At 38.6% G+C, this 20,722-nt stretch overlaps 2 protein-coding genes across 2 annotated transcripts in view; both read right to left on the bottom strand.

Moving 5' to 3' along the window:
- LOC115423244 (phosphatidylinositol 4,5-bisphosphate 3-kinase catalytic subunit gamma isoform) overlaps window positions 1–6,447 on the bottom strand; it is a 30,331-nt gene extending 23,884 nt beyond the window's left edge. The window contains exons 1-2 of the mRNA XM_030140021.1: window positions 6,003–6,447; window positions 327–1,564 (exon numbers count right to left, since the gene is read on the bottom strand). Of these exons, the coding sequence (XP_029995881.1) occupies window positions 327–1,564; window positions 6,003–6,248 (1,484 nt within the window). The 5' untranslated portion in view covers window positions 6,249–6,447. The remainder of the gene's footprint in view (window positions 1–326; window positions 1,565–6,002) is intronic.
- A 12,717-nt stretch (window positions 6,448–19,164) lies between these two features.
- Window positions 19,165–20,277, bottom strand: LOC115422479 (olfactory receptor 6C4). The gene has a single exon (XM_030138830.1). It carries the CDS (start codon window positions 20,275–20,277, stop codon window positions 19,165–19,167), a length of 1,113 nt encoding a protein of 370 aa, XP_029994690.1.
- Window positions 20,278–20,722: the final 445 nt, after the last annotated feature.

The following is a 20,722-nucleotide window of genomic DNA, read 5'->3' as shown; positions in this document are numbered from 1 at the left end:
CTTCATTGTGTAAATTAGTGCACATGCTGTTTTGGATGTAGTGAACCAAGACAGTCAAGAAATACAGTTAGCTAAAGCTAGTAATCCAGTCCCTGACACTAAACAAACTAAATACAACTGAGCATATATTAATGTTACATCCTGAATCTATATATCCTTTTTGAAAGAAAGTTACTGTTTCTGTTTTGTTTTTAAGTGTTGTCTCTTCATCCAGCGCTGGCTTATGTGTTGTTTTGATGTATTTGGGGTTGGTGTGATGGCAGACTAACAGTGTTATGGTTTTAATATAGAGACCTGTATGTGATGCTGCTATAAGGAAATCTTACCTGTGATCTATTAGGAGAAGATTGACAAAGTAGAGCACCCTCCCTCTCCCTTTCTGCAGGTCTGGTTTTGCATCTTTAGTTTTTGGAGACTTTGATTCTTTGTTTGTTGAGGACTTTGTGTCTTTCATTGATGAAGGCTTTTGCTCTTTAGCCACTGAGACACTGTCACTAGCGCTGGCGTTAATCGTAAAACCCAGCTTTGCTCCACGTGGCAGATCACTAAGAAGAACATCAAACTCCAGCCACTCATTCCAGAGCACCTCATCTGCAAAGGCCTTGGGAAGGGAGGCCACTGATGCAAGGACTTTGTTGCCATAAAGTATGGAGACTTCTACATAAACAGACTGGGGATATTTGATTGGAACTTCTGGCATGTCAAAACCAAGCAGTTTGACACGCAATTTTCTGTTGCAATCCCACAAAGATATCATGAAGATGTCATCCAGATCTTTCTTGTCAAGGCGGAGATCTTCGTGTGAGCTGAACTGGCCACTAAAACCATCAACAAGCGGCCAGTCTACGAACGTGACCATCTCATTCACAAACTGTGACACAGGCACCACAGACAGATGGAGGTCTTGATTTGCTTTCAGACACTCTCGAACCCAGAGGAAATCACTGAGGACATTGTCTCCAGTTAAAAACTCCTCTCGTCCTGAAACTTTCAACACTAGGGGAACAGAACTGTCATATTCAGTCCCCCGGTCATTCATTACCCTTCTAAATACCTGAAGAAGAACATTTGGTGTTGCACTAAAATCAGCTTGTATGCTGTAGCTGATCTGGCTCAAGTAATGGAAGGTAACAGGGAACTTCCTTTTAAGCTGATCTTGGAGCTCATTTGGGATGGGGGCGCATGTGATCCAAGGTTCTGTCGCGTAAAACTCATCATCCCGATTCCTCAGCTCTTGTCTTCTGGGAGCTGCCAGTTTTCTGCGAGTGAATGTGAGCTCATCAAGTCTGTCTGAGACTGCTTTCTCGAGATCATAACCAATCAGGTAACTCAGAAGCTCCTGCTGTTTCTGCTTCTTCTTTGAATTGACTGCCACCGGTGGTGTGACAACTATGTGAGCTGACAGACGGCCAGTGTCGTCACATGACCATGGGATGTCCAGCGTCCTGATAACTTGACAGTCATCGTAGGCCTCATACCAGTCTTTTCCCCTGGCATAAAGCAGAGTGTATTTCTGTGGATCCAGTATTGACAGTGGGTCTGGATGGCAGTTTTGTTCCTGAGCCTGAAAGCATAAAAGGAATAAATGAAAATCTACTGTTATTCCACTGGTTATTACTGTCAGTCAAACGAAAATTGCAAATTTAATGACCCAGTTTGTAAGATGATCGTTTAATGATCGTTAAATATAATATTCAAAATTTAATAAGTATTTTCACCTGAAAATAAGAATGATATTTCCATTGCTGTTGAATATTTAAAGAGGGGGTGTATCCTATTCCAAAGTTTGCAATCTTTATGTGTTATTTATTTTTTACCATTTTATGGTGGGTAGCAGCGAGTGTTAAGGTGCGTTACCATCACCTACTATGTGAACAACAAATGAACTAAAAATCCCACATGAATAAATAAAAAATAGGTTCCCAAAAGGACATTTCACACTTCTTTAGCCCAAATACGGGAGGGTGAGTGGGGGTATTCAGTTGGTTGCAATCATAGACTGTATATACCAGGGCTCACCAACACGGTGCCACGCGAGTCGCCCGCAGGCCTGTACTAAAAATAGAACTAGTTCAGGGTTCTCCAACACGTTGCTCGCGATCTACCGGTGCTTCACCAATGGTCACTAATATAAGAACACAAAGTTGATTCGTCATTTGGTAGAACAGGTCAAAATTTCCACCCAATTAAAATTACAAGTGTTCCCCTCCCGAGATGAAACGGTCAACTAGCTGTCAATCAAACTTTAGCGCTGGTTTGCTGCCTGTCATTGGAGAGGGGCGGGGCCCAGGATGAGCCAGATGCCAGGCAGGAAGTGGGTTCAGCCCCGCAACGATGTGGGCTGAATATAGTCAGGGAGTTATTTTCACCAACGATGAGGCACGGACTTCTGTTTGACAAATGTGAAAGACAAGTGTGTGTGTGTGTGCGTGTGTGTGTGTGTGTGTGTGTGTGTGTGTGTGTGTGTGTGTGTGTGTGTGTGTGTGTGTGTGTGTGTGCGTGCGTGCGTGTGTGTGTGTGTGATCTGTGGCGCGTTCTGGAAGTCGGTAAAAGATGCAACGTGGAGTGGAATTTCACCAAAGTTCACAACAACTTTTCTGGAGATTCTCCAGTGGGAATCAGCCTCCGTGAAGAGAAGGTAAAAGAGCTGAAAACTAAAGTCCAAAAACAACAGTCCATGTTCACTAAACTGACCAAGGCCAGCGCTTCAACAGAGGCATCAGTAAAGTGGGTCACATCCTGGACAAGCGCAAACATATGTACACTATCTGCGCATGCGCTCAGACAGCTGGAGTCGGACCTGAACAGGTGCCTCTGCATTTGACTCCAGTGTGATGACTCTGTAGAAGTGACGGGGATGGTGGATTTATGTGCACAAAGTTCTGGTTTTAATTAATATGTTTTGACAGCATATGTGAATTTAGAAAAGGTCAAATCCTTCAGATATACAGCAGTACATGCTGGTGAAGTTTTATTGTGTGAGTGACAATGTTCCTTTTCACAATTTCAAAGTATTAAAAATGGACTTACAGGTGTGTATTATTTGTTTTTAGTAGTTCTATAAAAATATGCAGGATTGTTCCATTTCATAATTTTTGACATAGTATTAAAATATTTAGGAATACAGCAGCAAATGCTTGTATTTGTTTTTTTCTACTTTTGATTTTCTTAATTAAAGTAAAATACTAGTTTCATATTAACACTTTTTAAGTATTGTAAATGTTAAAACAAAGATATATAAATAAATAAAATAAATGAAGAGCACAATGTTACAAACGTATGATACAAAATATGTGTATGTATGAAAAATAGCTATGTAAATAAATGTTGCTAAATTAGAGTAGCCCTCCGGCAACTTCATCAGGTAAAAGTAGCCCACAGAAGAGAAAAGGTTGGTGACCCCTGATCTACTGTGTCAAAAGCAGCGCTCAGATCCAGTAGCACCAGGACTGAGATCTTGTGTGAGTCCAAGTTGCACCTGAGATCATTGACTATCTTTAAAAGAGCTGTCTCTGTACTGTGATTAATCCTAAAACCAGACTGATATTTTTCTAAAATGGTATTTTTATTTAAAAAGTCGTTCAATTGATTGAAAACAACTTTCTCTATAATTTTGCTTAAAAAAGATAAGTTGGATATGGGTCTGTAGTTATTAAAATTGTCAGGGTCTAGGTTGCTCTTCTTCAGAAGGGGCCTCACCACTGCCGTTTTAAAGGCAGTGGGAAAGGTGCCCGTCTGAAGAGAGCAATTAACAATGTTTAAAAGCTCGCTTTCAAAGGATCCATAAAATAACTTAAAAAGTTAAAAGCAATCGATTTGTCTGTCCAAGAGGGAAATAGAGCTGCTGCACGCAAGTGCCATTGAGAGCGTCAACGGAGAAGAGACTGAGAAGGAGTGTGACAGAGCCTTTCTGAGGCTGTTCAACTCTGACACTGAAGAAGATGACTGCAGTGGTTTCAATGCGTAGAAGGAAGATGAAGATAGTGATCAACAACTTTTCTGGGTTTTTTCTAACCAGCCACGTTACTGCCATTTTACTGCCATGTTACAGGCACTGTTTGGAAAAAAGCAGTTAAGGTATGGGAAAAAATATTTAAATAATCTTTCTGTTTACCATCTCTCTGTGTAAATATCTCATGTTACAATGTGGACACCTGCGGCTTATAGTCAGGTGTGGACTATATATGTTCAACTATTTTTTTTTCTTTTAAAATTTGGTGGGTGCGGCTTATATTCAGGTGCGGCTTATATTCAGGTGAGCTCTACAGTCCGGAAAACACGGTACAGCTCTGGAAAAAAAAGAGACCACTGCAAAAATTATCACTTTCTCTGATTTTACCATTTATTGCTATGTGAGTAAAATGAACATTTTTGTTTTATTCTCTAAACTGCAGACAACATTTCTCCCAAATTCCAAATAAAAATATTGTTATTTAGAGCATGTGTTTGCAGAACACGACACATGATCAAAATAACAAAAAGATGCAGTGTTTTCCGACCTCAAATAATGTAAAGAAAACCAGTTTATATTCATTTCTAAACAACACAATACTAATGTTTTAACTTGGGAAAGTTCAGACATCAGTATTTGGTGGAACAACCCTGATTTTCAATGACAACTTTCACATGTCTTGTCTCTCCACCATTGTTGTTGGATGACTTTATGCAGCTCCTGGCAAAGAAATTCAAGAAGCTCAGCAATGTTTGATAGGTTGTGACCATCCATCTTCCTCCAGAAGTTGTCAAAGTGGGTTCAGGTCTGGAGATTGGGCTGGCCATGACAGGGTCTCCATCTGGTGGTCCGCCATCCACACCTTTATTGACCTAGCTGAAGCTAGGAGGCATTGTCCTGATCGAAAAACCAGTCCTCAGAGTTTGGGAACATTGTCAGAACAGAAGTCCAGTAGTTTTCAATAGTTATTTTTAGATTCCAGTTACTTTTGCGGTACTAATAGTGATGGCCACAATAGAGGTGTTTATACTTCTCCTTCTGAAATAAGACATGGATCAGGTGTTTTTTTTTAGTAGAATAAGGTGTGCTTATGTTGGAATTCAACAGACACAGGAAGGGAATGGCTGTCATACACGCAGACATGCTGATGTCAGAGGAAACTGCAGGGGTCTCTTTTTTCCAGAGCTGTAAGTATTAACTGAACCCTCACTGGCACTAACTATAGGTTAGTGGACTGCAATTTTGAAACTTCAGTATGTAAGACATGGCTGTTGACATGTTCATTTTATGGTGGTTGGAGTTGGAGAAAATCGAGGGATGGAAATGCAACTTACTGAAAATACTAACCATATAGAACTATCGCTGACTATATAACGTTAGTTCTATACGATTAATGCTAACATCAGCTGATGCAGCTAATTCACTCCAGTTATTGTAATGAAACACCAGAAAAATCATGACAGAATCCTCTGTTGTTCTTGTTAGTGAAACTCTGTAAAGACCACTATAGCAGAGCTGACTGTCAGGAAGAAAAAATAAGTTTGACAAGTCTGTCTTGTCGCCTGAGGTAATACTAGTAAAAACAGAGGAAACAGTCACCTGTCAATCACAGTGGCCATTATGCTAAACTTTTCGGTTTGGATATTCAAAATGAGCAAGTTATATCAAAATTCACTGACTGTATTGTTGTCATGGAGGAGAAAATTATCTGTCCACATAAAAACTATTTGTTTTGGCTTTGTTCAGGTGATTGACTCCTGTGGGGGAAAGCCAGGCACCAGCGGACATTCTAATTACAACAGATGTGACACTTTTACCTCAGCTCGAGTTTTCAATCTTATAGAAGCTTGGTTACAATTTTCAATTTTTCCAGTAGACACTGAATGTTTAAAATAAAACCCCGTAACATTCCCCTGTAAATGTGCTCAGATTTCAAAGAAATTACCCTGAGTTTCTGTTTTGTGTAACTGCATAAACCCTTTCAAACACAAGAAAAACATTTTTTTTTTTTTTTTTTTTTTTTTTTTTAGCTATGACTGTCAAATCGTACCTGTATGCAGATGCGTAGTCTCAGCTGGTAGATGCTGCACTGCGCAGGGATAAGGACTGAAACTGACTTGCAGTCCACGTTACTGCAGTCTTCTTCATCTGATGTCTGTGGTGGACCAGGCTCAGGCTTGAATTCACAAATAAAGTTGAGGTTGTTCTCCGAGCTACTTTGAGTCCATACTTCTGAATGAAGAAGGTCTGTAGGCTCTGGAATAATGGACGAACGTAGAAGCGGTTTACAATCCATGGACCCAAGAGAATGCTTGCAAGAAAAACGCTCTAACTCAGAATATAGTGTCGCCTTCTTCTATTAACAGGCCTCCTAGAGTGACATCAAAACAAAAAAGGATGAAAAATTGGAACAGATCATCCGACAGGTCCAGCTTGTTACAGATCCTAAGGTGTGTTCGTCTGTACCTGTTTGTGTGATTCTACATTGCCTTTAGTGTTTGCTCAGGCACTTCCTCATTCATTCACACTACTGTTCGAAAATAACAATGTGGGGACTAATACAAACAAAGCTTTTACCGGCAATGATGACTTCCTTCTTCCTTTTTTCATATTAGAAGTGACAGAAACTTTATCTGACACTTTTATTGTCAACACAACTGGCCTGGATAAATCATATTACTTAAACACCTCAGAAAGGTCTAGGTTTGCTATGTTTATTTTATACTAAACAATATCATCATAAAAGCAGGGATATATTGACTTTTGGATTTTAATGAGCAGGTTACAGGATGGTATGACTTCCTTACAGAAATGTGGCAAACCGGTCTGGGTTGTTATCTGACATTAAGTGGAATGTAGAAACATTGTGGGACGTTCTCAGTCTCTGCATCAAAATGTTGTCCTTGAATAAACTTCATTGGAGACAGTGTTAAGGTTCTTTTACTTTCACTTATGATGTGTTTTTTTAGCAAGCATGTACATGTACCTTATCCCACTGATAGCAAAAGGGAGAATGTGAAAACACAGAAAGAACAAAAGTGGGTATATTTGAGAATTTAACAGAATTAAAATGTACTTTTAGAGAGAATGAGCTTACGTGGCTACTTCACTTTCCTTTAAAGATTCTAAATAAGAATGACTGCACAAAAATACAAAAACTTTTGCTCATGAAAAGCTCAGTAACCACTTCTTTATTTGAATAAACTTGTAAAGAAAAGCACCAGATGAATGACAACACTGAACTTTATTAAAGCCCTCACAAGCATAGGGGAAGTGCATGTAAATAATACACGTCAACCACAGAAGGAAGTACTGTAGTTCTTCTTTAGATTCCTTTAAAGTCTGGCACAGATACAGTACTGTGCAACAATCATAGGCCAACATAGGTTTGTTGGTTTAGTAAAGTTATAATGACATTTTTCAGTTTCTATTCAGTGATATAATCTGTATATATGTGAACTATGTACATCAGGAAAAACAAATGTTTCAGGGAAGCTTTGATAAACCAACGTGGTCCTATTTAACCCTTCATAGGGAACTCGTAGAAATACTCTGAAATTCTAAATTTCAACCTTTTTGTGTTATTGAAGGGCATAAGAATGTATTCCTTTTATGAAAATTTTCAAAAATTTTTATTCATATGTAGAAAAGCAAGGTCATTGAAGTCACTATATTTGGTTCCTTATTTGTAAGTGGCAAAAAAAAAAAAAATCGAAGAAGTAAATATAAAAAAATACATGAAAAACACACGTAAGGTGAAAGGAACTTGTATTTTAGAACATTAGACCAGCATAAGTGCTGATCCAGACCCCTGTCCACATCCACATTATCCCTTTGAACATCATTCCTTATATTAGTACCATTATTTCATGGTACCGAACAAAGCAGGTCCACTCACTGTTCATGCAGAGGTGGACCTTACAGACCCTGTAGACCACACTGAATCTGAGATTGTTGACTCACTGTCCTCACTGGAACTGTTGCTGTCACTGTCTTGTAATGTGTGCAGAAATTACCAAAAAGGGTCACTTGCCTGATAAAGGGTTAATGTGACCTCCCTTTGCACTTCACATGTCTCGGACCCTTTCATTCAAACAATATAAGATTTATTGCATTAATTTTCTGATGTTTTATACCAGGTTTAAATCAACACATATCAGATGTTTCTACCTGTTTGTGCTGCTTCAATGTCATGGGGTCAGGGGCCTTTAAAACCCATCTAGTTGAGATTTTTGTTTGTCTTTTAAGGCTGTGCACATATTTTCTGTATTTACTTATTGCATTTGAAGAAAGGAGAATGAGAAAAAAAATATGTATGCTCATTCCAACCCTTCAAATTACAACTAGGTCAAGTCACATGATTATGTAGGGAGTGCCCGACTACATTTTATACTGTAATTCAAAAAGTATTTAAGATAGAGACATGAATAATACATCATTTTAAAGGTCTTAACTAGTACTTGAAGCTCATAAAAAGAAACAAAAGATATAGTGCCATCTTTTGCCATAAAAATTTGAAAAACTGCATGGTTATGTAGGAAACAAAAATTAACATCTAAATTTTCCTTTTTTTCTAAATCCGGGAAATCCTGGAAAAACTCTTCAATGATAGGCTAGATACATTCATAGAAAAATACAAATTACTTTCAGACAGTCAATATGGATTCAGAACCAACCGATCAACATCACTAGCATTAACTGAACTCATTGAAGAAATCACAAACTCCATTGACAATAAAAAATTCACAGTTGGAGTTTTCATTGATTTAAAAAAAGCATTTGATACCGTAAATCATGACATTTTAATCAATAAACTAGAACAGTGCGGAATCAGGGGAGTGTATGGAAGCAAATCCGTGTCATCAGATTTGTAGCTGAAGAAAAGTTTTGAACACACGTAAATAAAAAAAAAAAGAGGTTGTAAAAATAATTTGTGCAAGTGTAGACCATATTTGTATCATTGGGAATGTTTTGTTCACATGTATAACTAAATCTGATAGAGGCACAACTCTGCCACCCTCAGGTACAACGCTGAAGTTACGAGTTTCAAACCTGAAGTTACGAGTTACGAATCTGAAGTTACGAGTTACGAATCTGAAGTTACGAGTTACGAATCTGAAGTTACGAGTTTCGAAACTGAAGTTACGAGTTACGAATCTGAAGTTACGCATCACCAAATACAAGTTACGAATTACGAGTTTTGGCCTTGTTCTGATGTCCGTGCAAATAACCAATCCGAGCATTATTCACTGACCTGTCAATCAACATTACCCCACCTATATACAAATTTCCACCCAGTCAAATAGTAGCAGCAAATTTCCCGCACACACTTGAATATCAAATATAAACTCGGTGGCACTAAGGTACCGAGAAAAAGGGGGCGTTCCCGAGTATCGCATATTTTAAAAAATGGGCTCGAACTCATACATTCGATCCCCTCAGTTCAACAAGCACGACACCAACACTATAACCATTAGCCTAGGACAATATTTAGAGCCTAATAATAAGATCATCTAGGCCTACTATTGATCAATCACAGCCTCGTTGGTTAGATTATTTCCTTTATATTTCTCATCACAATCTTACGGAGCCCGGGAAGGGACATGAACAAAAAAAAATGTATTGCATTATAACGCAATAGTTTTTGCATTGGGATCTGCATTCTGGATCGGACAGGTGGGTCAGGTCTGACACACCACCCTGCAGTCCTGTGCCCTATGCATGTGTAGTTCAGATGGCCGTAACTCTTTCATTATCTGTCCGATCGGAAAAATTCCAACAGTTTCTGAAACCTGAGACATTGTGCTTTATGGACATTCTTGGGTCAATGCGAAAATTTCATGGGCACCCGTCCTAGAAGTCACAAAATAAGTCACTCTGACTGGGGACGCACACAGCAGAGCGGATTCACGGAGCAGAGAACCGGAGCGCATAACGGAGTGGATAATGGATTAGATCTAGTGTTGGAAAATGTAGGCAAGACGGACATCCACAGTTCCAAGACCACCCTGGAGGTTTACGGATGGATTTGTGACCGAAGGAGCGACTGATGGAGCAACATGTGAAGAAGAAAGGTAAAGTTCACCCAGTTCCATTTAGTGGACTGTCTACATGACTGAAGCACTGTCTGTTTTTTTCTATGTAGTTTTTACTTGTTTTACTTTATTGTTTGTGTAAATTGACGCTTATACTGCATGGTGGTTTTATAGAATAAAGTACGAACCATATAGAATATGTGTTAGTTTGTAGTATGTTGGACTTTCTGTGCCTAAAAGTGCGCATGACGCTCTACAAAATATAAGAGCTGATGTTCGGTGACTTTTTTTTCTTCAACAGTGCAATTTGACCTTGTTTTGTTTGTCTGATACATTGTTCTGTGTGTGTTATTTTTCCATGTGTCCACCGGTAGTTACATTCAAGGATGAAGAGGGAGACGCCACGGTGATGCGCAAGGCTCTGGTGATGAGAGCAGAGACTGAAGACTGTCCACACACAGATGCAGGACGGAGGCAGATCTGATGATGATCAGTCCAAATCCCACAGACATTCAACACATCCACAGGAGGACTGACTTTTGGTGTGAACAGACTATTTTCCATGTGCAACCTGTGCCATAGGAGCACTGCCTGTATCAGAGCTGTGAACTGACACAACTGTTTCTGACAGAACCACGAACATGAAGGCACTCTGCAGACATAGAACGGACAAATGCCCTGTGTAGGGGGTGTAAAACACCTGTAGAGTTTGGATTTTTACCCTGTTTTTGCAAAATAAAAGGCAAATATTCACACGGTTTGTTGTAAATACTTTTTATACTTTCAAAGTTCATATTTAACTTTCAAATCTTGTATCCATGTGTAATTTCAGTGTTTTTCTGCTAAAACAAACAAACAAAAAAAACTAATTACGTTTTTGTGTTTTTCGTCATTTTAAACTGTTATTACAGTAGTAAAACAAACAGTGACTGCTATATTGAACGTTCGAAGTGTTTTGCAAAAATGGACAAAAGGACTCAAAGCATATTTTCTGACCTTTTTATGTTCAAAATAAGAAAACAAGTCCAGGTGGACCATTTTAGGCTCAGGAGTATAAAGGATTTTATTACGCGCACATCCTCCTTTCTCATGCGCAGACCATTCACACTCGGCGCACATCCACCTGTATCCATGAAGCTGCACACACACGTGAAGCTGGGCAAATAGGAATTTCAATCAGAAACCGTTGGAATTTTTCCGATCGGACAAATAATGAAAGAGTTACGGTCATACTACACAGGACAGGGGGGCATATCAGACCTGGCACGGTCGGACCCGAACTGTACTACAACGTATTATGCACGGACCTCAAGCAAGAGAGAGCAGATATGACTGTGTTGTAACGCAAAAGTATTGCGTTATAACGCAATAATTTTTTTTTTTTTTTGCATTTCCCTTCCCGGGCTCCGTAAGATTGTGATGAGAAATATAAAGGAAATAATCTAACCAACGAGGCTGTGATTGATCAATAGTAGGCCTAGATGATCTTATTATTAGGCTCTAAATGTTGTCCTAGGCTAATGGTTATAGTGTTGGTCAAGGTCAAGGTTACTTTATTTATACTCGTAGGTAGATTTGTTTTGCAGTCTAGGTGATTGCCTTGGCATTACAACAACACATACATTGAACATGCAAGACAGGCACTTGATCACGCTTACAGACAGGACAAAAAGACAGGACAAAAAGTGCTCAGTGTCCCACCATTCATCTGCAGCATGGATAAGTAAAAGAATAAAATAAATAAGATCAAATAAATAAAAACAAGATGCAATAAAAACACAATAAAAACCAGAAAAGATAAAAATAAAAACAATCTGGGAAAAAAACCAGCTTAAGAACATAAAATTTAAAAATTTAAAAATGTTAAGTCACAATAATAATAAATAGAGCAAAGAAATTGAATAAATAACTAAATAAGTTAGTAAAGTGCACTGTCACTATTTCTTATTGAGCTCAGTGACGGCGACAGGAATAAAGCTATTTTTATAACGCTCTGTCCTGCACCTTGGGACTAAGAACCTCCGTCCAGAAGAAAGGAGCTAAAATTCTCCTCGCAAAGGATGGGAGTCATTGTTAAGAACTGATGAAGCCATCCTCTGTACCTGTTTCGTGTACAGGGAGGCGGGACAAGACTGGGACAACACTTGGTGTCGTGCTTGTTGAACTGAGGGGATCGAATGGACGAGTTCGAGCCCTTTTTTAAAAAAAAAAATAAAAAAAATGTGATACTCGGGAACGCCCCCTTTTTCTCGGTGCCTTCGTGCTGCCGAATTAATATTTGATATTCAAGTGTGTGCGGGAAATTTGCTGCTACTATTTGATTGGGTGGAAATTTGCATATAGGTGGGGTAATGTTGATTGGCAGGTCAGTGAATAACGCTCTGATTGGTTATTCACTCAGACATCAGAACAAGGCCAAAACTCATAATTCGTAACTTGTATTTGGTGATCCGTAACTTCGGATTCGTAACTTGTAATTTCAGTTTCGAAACTCGTAACTTAAGTTTTGAAACTCGAAATTTCAGCGTTGCACCTGAGGATGGCAGAGTTGTGCCTTCATCAGATTTAGTTACACATGTGAACAAAACATTCCCAGTGATACAAATATGGTCTACACTTGCACAAATTATTTTTACAACCTCTTTTTTTTTTTTTACATGTGTTCAAAACTTTTCTTCAGCTACAAATCTGATGACACAGATTTGCTTCCATAGGAGTGGTGCTGAATTGGGCATAGAAGTTATTTGGAGAACAGGAAACAGTTTGTGATGATGGGAGACTGTCGTTCTGAGTGTTTGGGTATTGTGTGTGGTGTCCCCCAGGGGTCAGTGTTGGGACCTAAATTGTATCTAATGTATATTAATGATATATGTAAAGTGTCTAAAAAAATTAAATTTATACTATATGCAGATGACACAAATATTCTAGGAACCGGTGAGGATTTACAGCAACTTTTGGACATAATCACTTCTGAGCTAAATAAAACTAAATTATGGTTTGACAAAAATAGGTTGTTGATAAACCTGTGTAAAACAAAATTCATGATTTTTGGCAAATGTAAAACAAGTAATGGGATAAAGGTACAAATAGATGGTGTAGATATAGAAAGGGTGAATCAAAACAAGTTTCTTGGAGTGATAATTGATGATAAAATTTACTGGAAACCTCACATAAAATATCTACAAAACAAACTGTCCAGAAGCATCTCAGTCCTGGCCAGAGCAAAGGGGAGATTAGATCAGAAATCACTTCAGATTCTGTATAATTCATTGATCTTACTTAATTTAAGTTACTGTTTGGAGGTATGGGGAAACACATATACAAGTTCATTACATAGGATTTTTATATTGCAATAAGAATTGTTCACAGTGTTGGTTTTCGGGAGCATACAAATTACTATTTTTACAATCTAAAATTTTAAAACTCATTGACCTTGTGGAATTCAAAACTATTCATATAGTATATAAAGCAAAAAACAATTTACTACTGGGCAATATTCAAGAAATGTTTTGTGAAAGAGAGGGAGGCTATGATTTACAGGGAAAATTAAATTTAAAGATTCATAAAGTACTCACTACATTAAAAAGTTTCTGTATCTCCATTTGTGGAGTAAAACTGTGGAACAAATTGTGTGTGGAGATAAAACAAATATCAAATATAATTCAGTTTAAAAAAAGATATAAAGAATTGATTCTTGAGAGGTACAGTATTTAATAATGACAATGAGGCCTGTTTGTTTTTGTTTATGTATGATATTGTACCGATAAATCTGCTGTAATTATTGAAGAAAATGTTTGATTTGTTGAGTCTGTTTGTATGAAAATACTGACATGAACATACTGTTGTGGATAATTCAGTTACTGTATTATGGATTGTTGTGGTACGATGCTAAAATTAGGGAAATAGTATAGGCTGATGGCTGTACAGGGTGTCCCATAAGTCTCCATACATAGGAAAAATAAACGTTTCTTGACATAAACCATTTTTATTTATATAATGTGCTCTATATGACTGCCATTTTGTCGGGAACACATTTCAATGCGTGTCCTCCACTGCTGAAGAACTATAAAGAAGAAATATAAAGAAATACATGTTAGAACCATATATGTATGGAATGTATTATGTCGCCTATGTATGGAGACTTATGGGACACGCTGTATAAAGTTAACAATAAAGGTGTAAAAGCACTGAGGGGTAGGATTAAATAAGTTTATACTTCTTCCTACTCCTTTTCGACCATGCAAAATTCAGACTTGTATGTGCTTGAAGATAGATTCTGTCCATTTAAATGTTATTTTGTTTATGTCTTAATTTGCTTTGTTTTGTTTTTATTTTATTTGCATGTTCGAAATTAAATAAATAAATAAATAAACGTTTTAAAAATGCGGTTGCAAGTGTCTCCTAACTATTAAAATTTGCTGAGATGTTCTTTAAGGTGTCTATTTTGATAAACTATGGATGCATTTTTTTTATTTTTTAAATATAACTATGTCTTATGGCAAGAGTTTTGAAGAATGGGATGGTTATGTGGGGAATTAGGAATTTCGGTTATTTAGGGAAAGAAAAGACAGGTACACAGTTTCAATAGTTTATTCAAGCACTTGGTCACAAATTGATACATTTTCATACATATTTATGACTAGATATACAAAGGCTACATATTAGCTGTAGAAAGTGATTCATTAAGCACATTTAATACACATTTAATGCTCAGTGAAGTCTGTATATTCAGCACCGATGTTGGCACCTTCCTCCAAGCTGATGGCTTGTGCTGTACACCACTTAGAGCCAGGCTTCTCAGCTGTATACCATTTACAAGCTGCTACAGGTACAGGCTCAGACTCAGGCTGTGGAAGGAGGTTATTGGTGCGTCCAGGTTGCTCAGAAGTTCTAAACTAACAGGTGACTACAGACTTTTGCACAGGACTGCATATTGAAGCGAGCGGGGATTCAAGGCAAACACTTTCTTTGACAACATATTATTAATGATAGAAACTACCACTACTACCACTACTAAAAATACTACCAATATTACTACTACTGCTACTACTAAAGATACTACTACTACTACTAAAAATACTACTACCACTACTACTAAAAATATTACTACTACTACTAAAAATACTACAACTACTAAAAATACTACTACTACTAAAATACTACTACTACTTCTATTACTATTACTACTACTACTAAAAATACTACTACTACTACAAATACTACTACCACTACTACTAAAAATAACTCCTACTTTTGCACAGGACTGCATATTGAAGCGAGCGGGGATTCAAGGCAAACACTTTCTTTGACAACATATTATTAATGATAGAAACTACCACTACTACCACTACTAAAAATACTACCAATATTACTACTACTGCTACTACTAAAAATACTTCTACAACTACTAAAAATGCTGCTACTACTACTACTACCACAAATACTACTATTACTACTACTACTAAAACTACCACTACTACTACTACTAAAAATACTACTACTACTAGTACTACTAAAAATACAACTACTACTTCTATTACTACTTCTCCTTCTCCTCCTATTACTGATAGAATAAACTGATTCAAACTGATTCTCTCTCTCTCTCTCTCTCTCTCTCTCTCTCTCTCTCTCTCTCTCTCTCTCTCTCTCTCACACACACACACACACACACACACACACACACACACACACACACACACACACACACACACACACACAGCTCTTCAGTTCTCAGTTGCAGACAGAGTATAGAACACAGACAGTTGAAGCTCAGGTGTCAGGTGATCAGCATCAACTAATCAGGTCACACATGACTCAAACTAATGAACACAGTCTCCTGTCATGTCTGCTGTGTTTCTCAAACATTTCTCAGTGTCATTGTCCAGCTACATGCTGCTTCAGCCTGAACATGGATTCAAACTGGCATGCCCCACCACCCCCGACCCCCGACCCCCTCTTACGATTTCCGCGTGTGGAAATTGTCTAGTCACACTTGTCGCTCAAATCTAGTTATTAATTACATATCAATATTGTGTCATCAATAAAGTACTGAAGATGTCATAATGATCCGGTCTAACAGAAACCTAATTTCTATCAACTCCTACCCACACTTGACACACATTAGGTAAATAAATACATAGAATCATGGCATAATAAGTGGCATTACAACCACAGGGTTTTAACATTCAGCTAGTATCCATCTCTCCTCTGCTTTCATAGTTGGTGTTTTTGTCATGACTTCCCTGTCATATCCCCAAGGCCTCTGTAGTAGAAGTGAACTAATGCAGCACAACTGTTTATTATTTCACTTTCATTTGTTAATTTGTTCTTAAGGCTGACAGCGGGCAAAAACTGCTGAAGTGTTATTGACCTCTCACTGTTAGCAGAAGAGGCAATTAAATCACTGAAATTTAAATCGAGGTAATAAAGCTTAATGTACCTGAATTTTTCTTTGTTACATTACATCTGTGATGAGAATGAAAGGACATGGATGATCCTTTTTTGTCTTTGATCTGCACAACACACAGCATCCATTTTGTCCATACAGACTTGGAACGCTGAGTCTGAGCACATTTCCGCTGAATAATGGTTTGTCTCAGATGCCTCTGAGCTCAGATATGTCACTGACGCTTCCAGATTGAGGTAACAAAAACTCCATATGGAGCTAGGCAAAGTTTTGTCACAGTAATCCTGAGTCCATGTGTTTCTGTCAGCTATAGATGAATGAATGTTTTTGATGTGGTGTCACCTGAAAGATCATCAGCACCCAAAATAAAACTGTACAGAAATAAAATATGATTCAATTATTAAATCGTTATTCAATTAATAAGACCTGAGTAAGAAAGAAATTCACATTAACATAATCAATACAAGACAAACACCATAAACTAGGAATTTAAAATAATCATAACATTACATAAATAAATAAATAAAAACAGTTGTGACAATCATACAAACATCGTAGATTAACAGATTAATCTTTGATATCTGAGTGGAATGTTTGGTCCAGAGGCTGTATTGCACATAAATAAGATAAGATAAGATATTCCTTTATTGATCCCACAATGGGGAAATTACTTATGAGTTATGACTGAACATAAGGAATGTTAAAATGACTGGGTTAATAGATGTTATGAGATTGGGAGTGAGAGAAAAGATTTAAGGTAACTTTATAAATGAATAATACAGAATGGATTTTTCTTCTTGACTCCAAGGATGTTTGTTGAACTGTCTGATAGAACAGTAATGAGTTTGAAATGTGTCCTGAATTGTCACGTGAAGGGCACAGGTTGACAGACATCTTTTCAGGAGAAGGGGAGTTTAATTTTTTTTATCTGAGGCAGATGTTGAAGATGAAAGTTCAATAGTGAATGTTGTAATATGATTGTTGGATAAAGCTGTCCTGTACATTCCTCGGTGTGTGTCTTAAAGCATCAACAGTGAATAAACTTTTCATTTTGAGTGCCACCAGTGCACGTCTGTAATACAACTGACAACTTTGAAAACAACGTCAACAACAGGCTGGAGCTACATAAAATTATCTAGCGCATCTTCAATGTGCAGCAGCACCATCCGCATGTGGTTACTTCACGAACTGTGGGAATCACAAAAATCACCTGATTCTCTGCCAGCACTTAGGACGTGTACAGCTTTTTACATTCAGCTTTGTTTTGCGATATAAACGGACATTCTAAAAAGCTTGTTGTAAAAAAGTTTAATGTAGCTGAATGTCCGAAAACAGCAACCAATCATCAGGATTGATTAAGCTTTTTCACTATTGTGGGCGCCTATATGGAAAATACCTAATGTGGACAGTATCCATAATACTGAGGTTTGCATTTAGATTTTTAGAGGAGTGAAAGTGGGCATTTAAGAACTTTGGTGATGACTGATCGCTGTTCTTGGACTTTTAAGTTACATTAAGTTTTGTTTTGTTTTGTTTTGTTTTTTTTAAGTTTTTTAGAATGTCCCGATATAGTTTAAAAGCAGAGCAATATGCAACAATTTTACAAAGCAACAATACTCTACGAAAAACAACAAACACAGCGGGGCTCCAGTGGCCCAAAAACAAACAAACTGGTTTGCTTTTCTTCAGATTGTTCCAGGGGTGTCAAACATACAGCCCACGGGCCAAAGCCGGCCCTCCACAGGGTCCAATCTGGCGCCCAGGAGGAAATTAATAGTCAGTGGTGTCATTGAGTTCATTCAGTCACTCATCTTCTGAACCCACTTTATCCTCACTAGGGTCGCGGGGGGTGCTGGAGCCTATCCCAAATACCTATGGATGAAGGTGAGGTGCACCCTGGACCAGACGCAGTTCGTCATTGAGTTGTTTCATTAGTCGCTTTTCCATTGACCCTCAAATCGGGCGAATATAACGTGCGCATAAAATTTGCCTCGTGGAACAACGACAATTTTGCCAAAACTCTTGTTTTTTGATTCAAGTTTTTGCGCTGGCAAGAGGTATTTTTTCGGCTGTAGTGAAACTGGTATATCATGACAGAAGTTACAACAAGCAAAGAAGAAGAGTTTTGAAACAAACATGTCGCAGTATGCGTGGACACACCAGGAAACCCAATCATTTTTTAATTTAGTACGAGATAGAGGGGTAATATTTAATAATAATGAATATTTCTGTAAATTAGCGTGATGTTTATGTTTATGGAATGACTTCTCGTGTCATCTTGCGATAATAAATAAACAAATCACATTTGTGATTTAATGGGAAAAACCAACATTATGCACTTTTGTTTTTTTCCACATTTAGTAAATATCAGTAAAGTTTGATGTCCAATGGAAACGCTACTACTGATAAATCTAAATGTTATATCTTTCATTTCCAGATGCCTGTCACTAAATGTGTTGTGCCTTTGTAGATCTACTGTGATCTGTAAGTTGTAACGTACATCTGGAAATGGCAAGAGGAGGCATAACATGAAAAAATAAATAAATACACAATATATAAATACATAAATACATAATAAATACATAAAATAAATAAATAAATACATTGTAAACATTCACTTGTTTTTCTTAAGAAGTTTCTAGTTATTTATGGCTGTTCAGGTTATTCATATATATATATTTTTTTGTTTAAGGATAATTTGCAGAATGTGGCCACTGAACTAAAATGAGTGTGACACTTCTGTCTTTTACAGAAGAAAACGTCACTTTGGTCTATCCTGTGCGTCGGGTTTGAAGCTCTAAGTTCTCGTTTCTGTCAGCGACTATTCTATCCCAAAACCGGCGGATTGAATTACGGAGCGCCAGCCTGATCTTGTCGCTCTTCAGTCCGTACACCATCGGGTTTACGCACGGCGGCACCATGAGCGTCACCAGCAGGGATAGGTGGAGGACGGTGGCAGTCACTGAAGGGGTCAGGTTCCCGCTCTGAGAGGCATCCGGGACCGTCATAGCCACGGTCCCCTTTATTTCCCACAGTGCGTCCGAAACCACTTTGAGCAGCAGCGGCAGCAGCTGCAGGAACAGCATCCCGCAGTAGAACAGCACGGTTTTGCGCGCAGCGGTGTTCACCGCGTTGAACGGAATCGCCGCATTACGCGCGACTATGTACATGTTTACATAGGAAAACGCGTAAACCAGGAGGCACACAAACAGACTCAGGGTGCTGAGGATTTTCCTAAAACCAACAGCGGCATGGGGGAAACCAAAGATCTGCTCCATTATGTCCGGTTCACACAGTAACCCACTGGTGACCTGTCGATTCACGCTGCCGATCTTCAGCGCAAACAAGTGGATGGTGGCGATGGAGAACGTGCAAACCCAGATCAGACGTTGGATGAGACGCTGGCGCCGGTGAGTGAGGATGACCAAGTAGCGGATACCTTGGCACACGAACAGGTAGCGCTCCAGTGCCATAAAGGTGATGATGACGAGGCTGGAGAAAACGCTGAGAGTCCCGACAAAGTACTGGGTGTTACACCAGAAACCGTATATCATGGTCCGGCGTCGGCGAAGGGAGTGGATCACCGCTGGACCGAAGCTGAAGGTCTGCAACATGTCGCTCAGAATCAGGTTTTTAAGGAGCATCGTTTGCGGCTCCTCGGATAAATCATCGGACCGGCTCACTCCAAATAAAACAAGCCCATTGATCAGAAAAGAAAAAATAGTAAGGAACACAAAGACGAATATTAGCACCTGGACTGTGTTTTCACATGGCAGTATAGACAGAAAGAGGCAAGCGGCAAACTCCGACTGCTCTGTGATGCGTTTGTGTTCGTCAGTAAACCGGTCACACTGACCCGTGAAGTTGCGTCTTTCCGTGTCCATCATCACTGAATCTGTGGATGAGGTTCGTGCGGTTGTCTTCTTTCTCAGAGACAGATGCTGTGTGTTGTGTCCATCAGCATGTGCGTCCACTTGTGACCTGGCACTGTCCCACTCCAATCCCACCTTCTGCTTGGACCCGCGCACACTTCACGCTATAAGTTCACTGCGAAGTTTTTCACTGAGTAGGATAACTGTGAAAGGCATCTGAAGCGGAGATCAGAGTTCTTATTAATACCATCCACTTGTGATGTCACCCAGAACAGGGCCGGACTAAGACTCATTTTCAGCCCTGGAGTTTCATACCTCAGATCGGCCCACTTTAGCGCACGACCAGTTTTTATTAAAATCATGGAATTATAACCTTACATGTTAGGTCTACACACTGTTCTACAAAGCCTTGTAATTCAGTGTATTTTCTAAAATATTTCCAATTCAGCGCAAGTAA

The sequence above is a fragment of the Sphaeramia orbicularis genome, chromosome 7 (genome assembly GCF_902148855.1).
Source record: "Sphaeramia orbicularis chromosome 7, fSphaOr1.1, whole genome shotgun sequence".
Taxonomy (NCBI): Eukaryota; Metazoa; Chordata; class Actinopteri; order Kurtiformes; family Apogonidae; genus Sphaeramia; species Sphaeramia orbicularis.
This window is presented reverse-complemented; position numbering and strand designations above follow the sequence as displayed.